The following is an 11,813-nucleotide window of genomic DNA, read 5'->3' as shown; positions in this document are numbered from 1 at the left end:
ACTCTTAATGTTTGTAAATGTACATTCTGTATATCCAAGACTTTTTAAACATATATCACACATTATTATTATGTATGCCTGATTTCTTTTTTACTCTTGAAATGACAATAAAATGGTTTTGAGTGAAATGAGCCTCTTTTTTATGTCTCAATAAACCTGCAGCAGCACGTCTGTCATCACAGACCATAATACAATGTGCTGCTAAATGGCGCCGCCTAGTGGCCGAGTTTCACATTTATAAATAATAATTTCACCATGTTTAGGAATTAAATCTGGGAATTATAAAATAAAATAACTGTATATAATATAAAATGTATTTATATTTATTCACAATAGCAGCAGACTTTGACACTGCTCTTCATTTAACAATCTTTATTTAATTATTACAAAACATACACAGCAGCGTAAACAAAAGTAAAATGTTTGGCCTTATTTGACCTTTATTGTTATGTTTATTAACAACTGACAAGTCAGTCTATATGTAATTATATAGAAAGTTATTTAGTTTTGTTGGAACCATAATTAGTTGAGTGGTCTAACACTAACAGACTCTTTCTATATCTTGTGTAATTTATACATTAATCTGCATTATTTGTTCAGTTTTTAATTGTAAAATCTCTCTGGATGTCCTTTAAAATAGAAACACTGATTTATAATCGTGTTAAAAGTCGGTCTAGCCAGCATCTCCAGATTGAACCTGCAAATGAATAAAGGAGAAATATAAACTTTCAGTTAATAATTCATATTTCACAGTCAATAAAAGGATGCAGTGGGTTCAGTCGCTCTGCTTTGGGACTTAAAAACAATACACAGACACCGAAAAGTCAAACTTACAACATGAATGAAAGCTATATGATCACAATTAGACATTAAACTATAATAATAGAAGATAACACTGATCAAAAGTTCACCGTGAGCACATTTAGGGAACAGAATGCTTTTATTTGTACACATTAAAAACCCTCTTCACGTGTATGAGTGAAGATTAACGTGAATATGTGGATGAAAATAGTCCTCTAAAGTCTTAAAATAACGTAATTCTATCATCTAAGGGGCTTCATGAATGTTGGAGCTCAGGACACTTTATTTCAGACAAAGTTTTGTGCATTGATTGACTCGATTCTGTGCGTTTGGCTCTGAAATGTCGTGTTTTCCGACGGTCCCTGAACGGCCCGTGTGGAGGCAGCAGCGGGTCTGGACTCTGGAAGTTCGGGACTACGTCAACAGGAGGAGAGCAGACCTCCACATGTCCACAGAAGGGGAGCGAGCTCGTGCGCCTTTGGACATGCTCCGTGCTCCATCCGCGCGTAAAGACGCACTGAACTCGGACTAAAACACGCCGCTTTTACGCGTTTTCCCTTCTTCTTCTTCTTCTTCTTCTATTTTTGTTTGAGGTAGAACCATGTTGGCCAGGAAGAGCATCATCCCGGAGGAGTTCGGTCTCCCGGGCCTCGCCTCCCGCATGCCCCGCAAGCCGGTGTTCAGGGACCGCGTGAACAAAGCGCGCTTCATCGCCAAGAACGGCGCGTGCAACCTCGCGCACAAGAACATCCGCGAGCAGGGCCGCTTCCTGCAGGACGTGTTCACGACGCTCGTGGACCTGAAGTGGCGCTTCACGCTGGTCATCTTCACCACCACCTTCGTGAGCAGCTGGCTGCTGTTCGCCATGAGCTGGTGGCTCGTGGCCTTCGCGCACGGGGACCTGGACTCCCGGAACCCGGACCTGGACCCCCGGGACCTGGACCCGGACCGGGGCTGGAGCAACAAGACCTATTGCGTCACCAACGTCAAGTACGAGCGCGCGCGGGGTTTAGGGGCTGTTGCGCGTGTTTGAGGCTGGAAAGGTGTCGGGGACTCTTTCTTTCTCTTCCTTACCCTCTTTCCGCCAGACCTCCTATTCCTCCTTTCCTCCTCCTCCTTCTTCTTCTTCTTCTTCTTCTTCTTCTTCTTCTTCTTCTTCTTCTTCTTCTTCTTCTTCTTCTTCTTCTTCTTCTCCTTCTTCTTCTCTTTCTCATCTACCTCCATTTTTACTCTCTCCTTCCTTCCTTCTTTTCTTCCTTCGTTTCATTCCTTCTTTCCTTCCTTCCTTCCTAACTTCCTTCCTTCTTTTCTTCGTTTCTTCATTACTTCTTTCTTTCCTTTCTTCCTCCCTTCCTTCATGTGATTCCTTCCTTCTTCCTTCCTTCTTCCTTCCATCCATCCTTCCTTTTTTCCTTCCTCCCTTCCTTTTTTTCTGTCCTTCCTTCCTTTTTTTCTTCCTTTCCTTCCTTCCTTCCTTTTTTCCCTTCTTTTCCTTCCTTTTCTTTCCTTAACAGAAAAAACTTGGATATTCTCTGAGATTAAAGTGGTTTGGTACCTCCCTCTTACTCACCGAGTCTTCTTTCCTTCCTTCCTTCCTTCCTTCCTTCCTTCCATCCGTTCTTCCTTCCTTTCTTATTTCCTTCCGTCCGTCCGTTCTTCCTTCCTTTCTTCTTTCCTTCCTTCCATCCTTTCTTCCTTCCTTCCTTTTGTTCCTTCCTTCCTTCCTTTCCCCCTTCCTTTCCTTCTTTTTCTTTCCTTTCCAGAAAAAACTTTGATATTCTCTGAGATTAAAGTGGTAATTTATTGTTATTATTACTATTATTGTTATAATATAAACCAGGTCAGACTGGTTTATATTGTTGTTATATTATTATTATGATTTTTAGTTTTTGAAGAAATAAAAAAAGTCACTTAGAATTTATTCTGCAGAAACTATTCTGATTTTTGAAATGTATCTTTTAGGGTTTAAAAAAACCCTCTTAAATATCTCTCTCTCCCTTTCCCCCCCTCTCTCTCTCCACCCCCCCCCCCCCCCCCCCAGGTCGTTCACCTCGGCCTTCCTCTTCTCCATCGAGGTCCAGGTGACCATCGGCTTCGGGGGACGCATGATAACGGAACACTGTCCGACCGCCATCACCGTCCTCATCATGCAGAACATCATCGGCCTCATCATCAACGCCGTCATGCTCGGTAGGGCGCCAACTAGTGGCCGCAGGAACACCTGCAGCCTGCACTCAGGAGGCTACTGAAAGTACTAAAGAATGGGCCTCAAAGTACACTTAAAGTACTCATTATACCAAATACTTCTTCATAATAACTCATGAGCATGTATTTGTTGATAATCTGAATCTGCAAAGTAACTAAAGGCGTCAAATAAAGCATTTCCTTCTGAGGTGTAGGGGAGTAGAAGTACTTTAATTGAGTACTTCTACTCCCCTACAAGTACATCAGTTTTAATTTGAACAAAAAAGGATTCAACTGACATGAAAGATATTAAAAAATATCTTTCATTATATATATATATATGTATATAATAACTGTCTAATATCTGAAACACAGCCAGTTTGAGCAACAACTGAATAAAACTCCAACACCCACAATGCCTTGCTGCATTTTTATTTAGTCCAATAACCCAGACACAGATTATCGTGAACATCTGGCAGAAATCATCCCCATTGCTCTCGTCAAAAACTACATAGAGAAGAATACTGCCCGGCCTGCAGTACAATCGCAGTACTAGTACACAGTAATATGTATACATGTGTGTATTACCGTGTCCTCAGGGTGTATATTCATGAAGACGGCTCAGTCCAACCGGCGAGCGGAGACGCTGATCTTCAGCCGGCACGCCGTGATCGCCGTGAGGAACAACTGCCTGTGCTTCATGATCCGCATCGGGGATCTGAGGAAGAGCATGATCATCGGCGCCACCGTCAGGCTGCAGGTGAGCGGTGCGTCACTCCGGTGTTACTCTGTATTTACTCTGTATTTACTCTGTATTCACTCTGTATTTATTCTGTATTTATTCTGTATTCACTCTGTATTTATTCTGTATTTATTCTGTATTCACTCTGTATTTATTCTGTATTTATTCTGTGTTCACTCTGTGTTTATTCTGTATTTATTCTGTATTCACTCTGTATTTATTCTGTATTTATTCTGTATTCACTCTGTATTTATTCTGTATTTATTCTGTGTTCACTCTGTGTTTATTCTGTGTTCACTCTGTGTTTATTCTGGTTTTACTCTGTATTTATTCTGTATTTACTCTGGTTTTACTCTGTATTTATTCTGTATTCACTCTGTGTTTATTCTGTATTTATTCTGTATTTATTCTGGTTTTATTCTGTATTTAATCTGGTTTTACTCTGTATTTATTCTGGTTTTACTCTGTATTTACTCTGTATTTATTCTGGTTTTACTCTGTATTTATTCTGTATTTAATCTGGTTTTACTCTGTATTTATTCTGTATTTATTCTGGTTTTACTCTGTATTTATTCTGTATTTACTCTGTATTTATTCTGGTTTTACTCTGTATTTACTCTGTATTTACTCTGTATTTACTCTGTATTTATTCTGGTTTTACTCTGTATTTACTCTGTATTTACTCTGTATTTACTCTGGTTTTACTCTGTATTTACTCTGTATTTATTCTGTATTTATTCTGGTTTTACTCTGTATTTACTCTGTATTTACTCTGTATTTATTCTGTATTTATTCTGGTTTTACTCTGTATTTATTCTGTATTTACTCTGTATTTACTCTGTATTTACTCTGGTTTTACTCTGTATTTACTCTGTATTTATTCTGTATTTATTCTGGTTTTACTCTGTATTTATTCTGTATTTACTCTGTATTTACTCTGTATTTATTCTGTATTTATTCTGGTTTTACTCTGTATTTATTCTGTATTTACTCTGTATTTACTCTGTATTTACTCTGTATTTACTCTGGTTTTACTCACTTACTGTATTTATCTGCTCACCACCTGTTGGGGTCGCTGCAGGTACACATTGTTTTCATATGAAGCCGAGGAAGAGGGTGATATTCAGAGAAAAACTAAAAATGTACGAGATTAAAGTCGTAAACTAACCAGAAAAAACGTGGATAATAATTAAAGTGGTAAATTTACGAGATTAAAGTTTTAAATTAAACATAACAAAATTGAATATTTATTTTATTAAAGTGGTAAAATAATACAGGATTTAAATCGTACATTTACAGAAAAAAACTTCAATTAGATTTAATGGGTAATTTTATGAGATTAACCCTTTAAACCCACACCTAACCCCTAATCCTATTTAATGTTTGAGTTGTGGTTAGAGGTTGAACATGGGGATTATATATTATTATAGCTCAGATTTTTATGTTTAATTTGATACCTAACATGTTTTTTGGGGGGGATTTATAACATGATTATTTCTTTATTTTCCTGATATAAAAGGGATCAAAGTCATAAATTTGCGAGAAAAACTTTATTCTCTGAGATTAAAGTCGTAAATTTATGAGATTAAAATTGTAAATTAAACAGAAAAGAAACTGTTATATTCTCTGAGATTAAAGGGGTACATCAACCAGGAAAAACTGGGATAAAATAAGACGGGATTTAAATCATGGGTTTACGAGAAAAGACATGGATGTTCTCTGAGATTAAAGGGTTTAATTCCTGCAATGTTTTTTTGTTGATATTATCAGTTTTTTAAATAGTTTATAAAAGCATGAATCAGATTTAATGGACCGACCTTCCTCAGGTGGTGAGGAAGACCACGACGCCCGAGGGCGAGGTCATCCCCATCCACCAGATCGACGTCGCCACGGAGACGGTGGTGGCGAGCAACAGCCTGTTCCTCCTGGCGCCGCTCATCATCTGCCACGTCATCGACAAGAACAGGTGCTTCCTTCCCTCCTTCCTACTTCCTTCCTTCCTTCCTTCCTTCCTTCCTCCTGGCGCCGCTCATCATCTGCCACGTCATCGACAAGAACAGGTGCTTCCTTCCCTCCTTCCTACTTCCTTCCTTCCTTCCTTCCTTCCTTCCTTCTGGCGCCGCTCATCATCTGCCACGTCATCGACAAGAACAGGTGCTTCCTTCCCTCCTTCCTACTTCCTTCCTTCCTTCCTTCCTTCTGGCGCCGCTCATCATCTGCCACGTCATCGACAAGAACAGGTGCTTCCTTTCCTCCTTCCTACTTCCTTCCTCCTGGCGCCGCTCATCATCTGCCACGTCATCGACAAGAACAGGTGCTTCCTTCCCTCCTTCCTACTTCCTTCCTTCCTTCTGGCGCCGCTCATCATCTGCCACGTCATCGACAAGAACAGGTGCTTCCTTCCCTCCTTCCTACTTCCTTCCTTCCTTCCTCCTGGCGCCGCTCATCATCTGCCACGTCATCGACAAGAACAGGTGCTTCCTTCCCTCCTTCCTACTTCCTTCCTTCCTTCATTCCTTCCTTCCTTCTGGCGCCGCTCATCATCTGCCACGTCATCGACAAGAACAGGTGCTTCCTTCCCTCCTTCCTACTTCCTTCCTTCCTCCTGGCGCCGCTCATCATCTGCCACGTCATCGACAAGAACAGGTGCTTCCTTCCCTCCTTCCTACTTCCTTCCTTCCTCCTGGCGCCGCTCATCATCTGCCACGTCATCGACAAGAACAGGTGCTTCCTTCCCTCCTTCCTACTTCCTTCCTTCCTCCTGGCGCCGCTCATCATCTGCCACGTCATCGACAAGAACAGGTGCTTCCTTCCCTCCTTCCTACTTCCTTCCTTCCTTCCTCCTGGCGCCGCTCATCATCTGCCACGTCATCGACAAGAACAGGTGCTTCCTTTTCTCCTTCCTTCTTCCTTCCTTCCTTCCTTCCTCCTGGCGACACTCATCATCTGCCACGTCATTGACAAGATCAGGTGCTTCCTTCCCTCCTTCCTTCTTCCTTCCTTCCTTCCTTCCTTCCTTCCTTCCTCCTGGCGCCGCTCATCATCTGCCACGTCATCGACAAGAACAGGTGCTTCCTTCCCTCCTTCCTACTTCCTTCCTTCCTTCCTTCCTTCCTTCCTCCTGGCGCCGCTCATCATCTGCCACGTCATCGACAAGAACAGGTGCTTCCTTCCCTCCTTCCTTCCTTCCTTCCTCCACTCATCATCTGCGACGTCATCGACAAGAACAGGTGCTTCCTTCTTTCCTACTTCCTTCCTTCCTTCCTTCCTTCCATCCATTCTTCCTTCTTTCATTCCTTCCTTTCTTCCTTACTTTCTTCCTTCCTTCTTTCCTTTCTTCCTTCCTTCCTTCCATCCTTCTTTCCTTCCTTTCTTTCTTCCTTCTTTCCTTTCTTCCTTCCTTTCTTCCATCCTTCCATCCTTCCTACCTTCTTTCCTTTCTTCCTTCCTTTCTTTCATCCTTCCGTCTTTCCTTTCTTCATTCCTTTCTTCCTTCCTTCCTTTCTTCCATCCTTCCTTCCTTCCTTCTTTACTTTCTTCCTTCCTTTCTTCCATCCTTCCTTCTTTCCTTTCTTCATTCCTTTCTTCCTTCCTTCCTTTCTTCCTTCCTTCTTTCCTTTCTTCCTTCCTTTCTTCCTTCTTTCCTTTCTTCCTTCCTTCTTTCCTTCCTTTCTTCCTCCCTTTTTCCCTTCCTTCCTTCCTTTTTTCCCTTCCTTCCTTCCTTCCTTTTATCCTTTCCAGAAAAAAATTTGACATACTGAGATTAAAGTGGTAAATTATTATTATTATTGCTATAATTACTATACTATAATAATAAACCTGGTCAGACTTGTCACAAGAGATGATTTTTATTTATAAATATATATATTATTATTATATTACCATCATACCCTCAGCCCGCTGTCGACCTCTCTACCATTATTAATATAAATATAATAAATATTATTATTATTAATATTCCCCTCAGCCCGCTGTACAACCTCTCTACCATTATTAATATAAATATAATAAATATTATTATTATTAATATTCCCCTCAGCCCGCTGTACGACCTCTCTACCATTATTAATATAAATATAATAAATATTATTATTATTAATATTCCCCTCAGCCCGCTGTACAACCTCTCTACCATTATTAATATAAATATAATAAATATTATTATTATTGATATTCCCCTCAGCCCGCTGTACGACCTCTCTACCATTATTAATATAAATATAATAAATATTATTATTATTAATATTCCCCTCAGCCCGCTGTACGACCTCTCCGCCATGGAGCTGCAGTGCAGCGACCTTGAGGTCATCGTGATCCTGGAGGGCGTTGTCGAGACGACGGGCATCACCACGCAGGCCCGGACCTCCTACGTCTCCGAGGAGATCCAGTGGGGCCACCGCTTCGTTCCCATAGTAACGGAGGAGGAGGGCGTGTACTCCGTGGACTACTCCAAGTTCGGCAACACCGTCAAGGTGGAGTTATTATTATTATTGGCACTTATTTCCTCATCGTTGTTTATACTTTAGGAAGACGTAGAAATCAATTTAAAGATGTAGAATCGTACTTTTACATTTTTACATTTTCAATTAACCAATTAAAGCTTTTATTTTATATATTTAACTCTTTAAACTGAAAATTATTATTATTATTTTGAGGGTTATATTAAAACATTACTGTTACAAATAATTAAAACGATAATACATTTATTTAATTGTTGCTTTTAAAGGTTCTTTACGTGGTAAAACAGAAAGAGTCAAAGCAATAACAAGAGATAAGTTATATTATAACAGTAAAATTAAATAAAAACAAACATTAGTTTGTTATTCCTTTATTTATCTTTATATTTACATTATTAGTGGGGACATTTCAGGATTACAACAACAAACAGGGTAAAGTGCACACAAGAGACATATAGTAAAACATCTAAACAATTAATACAAAATCTACAATACTGTATTATATATATGTATATATATATATATATATATATATATATATATATATATATACATATATATATACATACCATAAAAGTCACAAGCCGCTCCTACCTCTGGTCAGTGTCCCAGCGCTAGCTTGCTAGCGCTGCTGCTACTGGCCGCCGCTGCTACATACATACACATATATGTATATATATATATATGTGTATATATATATATATATATATATATATATATATATATATATATATATACACATATATAATATAATTATATATAGATACATATACGTATATATAATATATAATTATATATTAATATATATATACTGTATATTATATCATTATATATATATATATATACACATACATACAGACATCACATGTCATATTTATTTATTTATATATATATTTATTTATATATATAGTTATTTATATATTTATATATTTATGTATTCATATATTTATGTATATATTTATTTATATATTTATATATATAGTTATTTATATATTTATTTATATATTCATATATGTATTTATATATATATATGTATGTATGTATGTATCTAACCTCCTCAGGTGACGACTCCGCGCTGCAGCGCCCGGGAGCTGGACGAGAAGCCGTCCATCCTGATCCAGACGCTGCAGAAGAGCGAGCTGTCGCACCAGAACTCGCTGCGGAAGCGCAACTCCATGCGGCGCAACAACTCCATGCGCAAGAGCGCCGGCCTGCGCAGGAACAACTCGGGGCTCGCCGCGCACAAAGTCCAGTTCTTCACCCCGACCGACGCCAGCCAGAACCTGAACGCCGTCACCTGACATGAGGCCAGGAGGATTGTGGGAGTTGCGGTTTCTCCGGCTCTGACGGGACTCGTTGTTTTTCTGCCTGGTTTAGACGCCCGGTGGGCGGAGTCATCTGGCTCTCATTGTTCAAATTGTTACTTTATTATCATGGAAGCAATAAATACAAACATTTGGGCCTTTAAAGTCACAGTTTAATTACTATTAGTGGCGATCAATCGCTGCTCTGTACGTGTGTTTCCACTTCGTATCGTTTAATAAATCCACTCACTTCATCTGAAGGGTTTCACTGTCTGAACTTAGTTAAATGAGACGCGCTTTGATCAATTTGGAGATTTTTTTTAATCTATTTTGCTTCAGTAACATGTCGTCTTTCTGACTATAGTGGAAAGAAAACATCTAAAACACACATTTAAGAGTTTATTTTACTACTTTGTCTGTTTGCGTCTAGATTTCTCCTAAAATCACCAAAAGTTACCATTACGTAACGCCTCATTTGCATGTTTAAGCACAACATTTCATACAGCTTGTAATACAATAAATCCTCTTAACATCAGTGATGAAGTGGTGAAGTTTCATGGTGATATCTGTGAGTTCATGTTTTCACCCTTTACTTTCATTCCTACATATATTCTGAGGGTTTATGCAGAGGGGTTTGTTCACAACGCATTCATTACTTAATTTATGTCACTTTTTAGTTCTAAAAATGTCGGGAAATTGTTTTATTTTATGCTGTTGACAATACAATATTTCATAAAATAAATATAAGAGTAATATAATAATTGAATTATATTATATTTAATAATTGAATTAAATAATGAACGGATGCATCAAGCTTTGAATATATTAATTGAAATTTGAATAGATGATTAAATAAAAAATAATTATTATATTATTTTGTGACCAATTTAAATGTTATTTTTCTCCAAAAAACATGTAAATGCGTGAATTTTCTCTTCGCGACACTTGGTTTCGCTTTACGTTACCCTTTACGTGCCTGTGACGTCGTCGCCGCAACCCGGAAGTGCGAGTGGGGAAGGTGAAGCGACGAGAGGACAACAAACAAACCAACATGGCTCGCTCTTTGCTCTGCAGCGCCGCCGCTGTGTTTCGGCTCAGCGGGACTTCGTGGCCGCTCGCGGGGACTCGGTTCTACTCTCAGACCGAACCGGAGCCGCTGACGGTGCGGCAGCAAAGCCACGGAATACGGTGCGAGTCCCGGCTCCTCGGAGCGGCCATGGCCGCCGCGAGATTTACGACATTTAAGCGCAGAATACGGATTCTAACAAGAAAAGCGTGTGAAAGTGGTGCATTCAGTGGTTTATTGCTCATGTTATGGCCCTGAGAGAAATTCGGCATACATATTATTCCTGTTAAAAATGTATTTTTGGATATAAAAAGTTGATATTTGCGTCAGTGTACAGGTGCATTTACTTTTTCTTTCTCAGGGTGCCACTAATTAATTAATCCGCATACTGCAAAGTACTTTAATGTATATAAATATATTAGTATACATGCAATATACCTGAAGTACTGCATTCAACCAAATAGTTTGTTTCTTTACACTTATTCTCTATTCTGTCATATATAGACTTAGTATTGCACTTTTTGTGGCCTTTTGTAATCTTTTGACAGCTATATACTTAAAAAAATAAATATATTATTATAAAAATAAATCGTTCAAAATACCAATAACTACATCAAATAATATAAATTAGCTCCATCGTGGCCAGCTGTGATATTCAAATATATTAATTTGTTTTCTGCTTGATCACATTTATTTTAATTATTTAAATAATATTATTCCTCCACGTTTTCTGGATGAATATAATATATAAAAAAGAATATAATATATAAAAAGGAATATAATAATATATAAATCCTGGACCAAGTCTTACTTGAAATGTAGTGTTATTGCAACGTTTGCTTTACATATTTTTTGTGGTAAATTTAAAGTTTTGTCTGACTAAAGGAAGTGAGTTTATTAAATGATGATATGTGTGAACAGAGTTTGGTTAAAGGGAAGTGGAACATAATCGCTGGTGAAACCGGTTATACGAGTTAAATATGTGACTAAACTGTCGCACATTATTTAATATTTCTCATTAAAACGTGTCTCCTGCATTCGTGTATTACTTATAATGAAACCAATGGAATCGACCCACTACTATTACTACTAAACCAGTTTAATAGAGAACATGTAACAAACCAAATTCACCAAATCAACACTGTAAAATATAACTTTTTTATTTTTCTTCAGGAGAATAATATTAAACAATCCCAAGAAGAGGAACGCTTTGTCTTTATCGATGCTGGAGTCTCTCCGAGAAAACATCCTGGCTGACA

The 11,813-nt window shown here is 38.5% G+C and overlaps 2 protein-coding genes across 2 annotated transcripts in view; both read left to right on the top strand.

The window, feature by feature from the left end:
* Positions 1 to 1,402: 1,402 nt before the first annotated feature.
* Positions 1,403 to 9,489, top strand: kcnj8 (potassium inwardly rectifying channel subfamily J member 8; the record flags this gene model as incomplete). Its single annotated transcript, XM_079236410.1, has 6 exons — positions 1,403 to 1,791; positions 2,843 to 2,991; positions 3,585 to 3,745; positions 5,554 to 5,693; positions 7,983 to 8,199; positions 9,246 to 9,489. 6 exons carry the CDS (start codon positions 1,403 to 1,405, stop codon positions 9,483 to 9,485), a joined length of 1,296 nt encoding a protein of 431 aa, XP_079092536.1. The 3' UTR covers positions 9,486 to 9,489.
* Positions 9,490 to 10,539: 1,050 nt separating this feature from the next.
* echdc3 (enoyl CoA hydratase domain containing 3) overlaps positions 10,540 to 11,813 on the top strand; it is a gene marked incomplete at both ends in the record, with an annotated part of 4,979 nt that continues 3,705 nt past the window's right edge. Inside the window, 2 exons of the mRNA XM_079236322.1 lie at positions 10,540 to 10,676; positions 11,728 to 11,813. The exon at positions 11,728 to 11,813 is cut by the window's right edge and continues 30 nt beyond it. Of these exons, the coding sequence (XP_079092448.1) occupies positions 10,540 to 10,676; positions 11,728 to 11,813 (223 nt within the window). The remainder of the gene's footprint in view (positions 10,677 to 11,727) is intronic.

Source organism: Taurulus bubalis (genome assembly GCF_910589615.1).
Source record: "Taurulus bubalis genome assembly, chromosome: 20".
Lineage (NCBI taxonomy): Eukaryota > Metazoa > Chordata > Actinopteri > Perciformes > Cottidae > Taurulus > Taurulus bubalis.
This window is presented reverse-complemented; position numbering and strand designations above follow the sequence as displayed.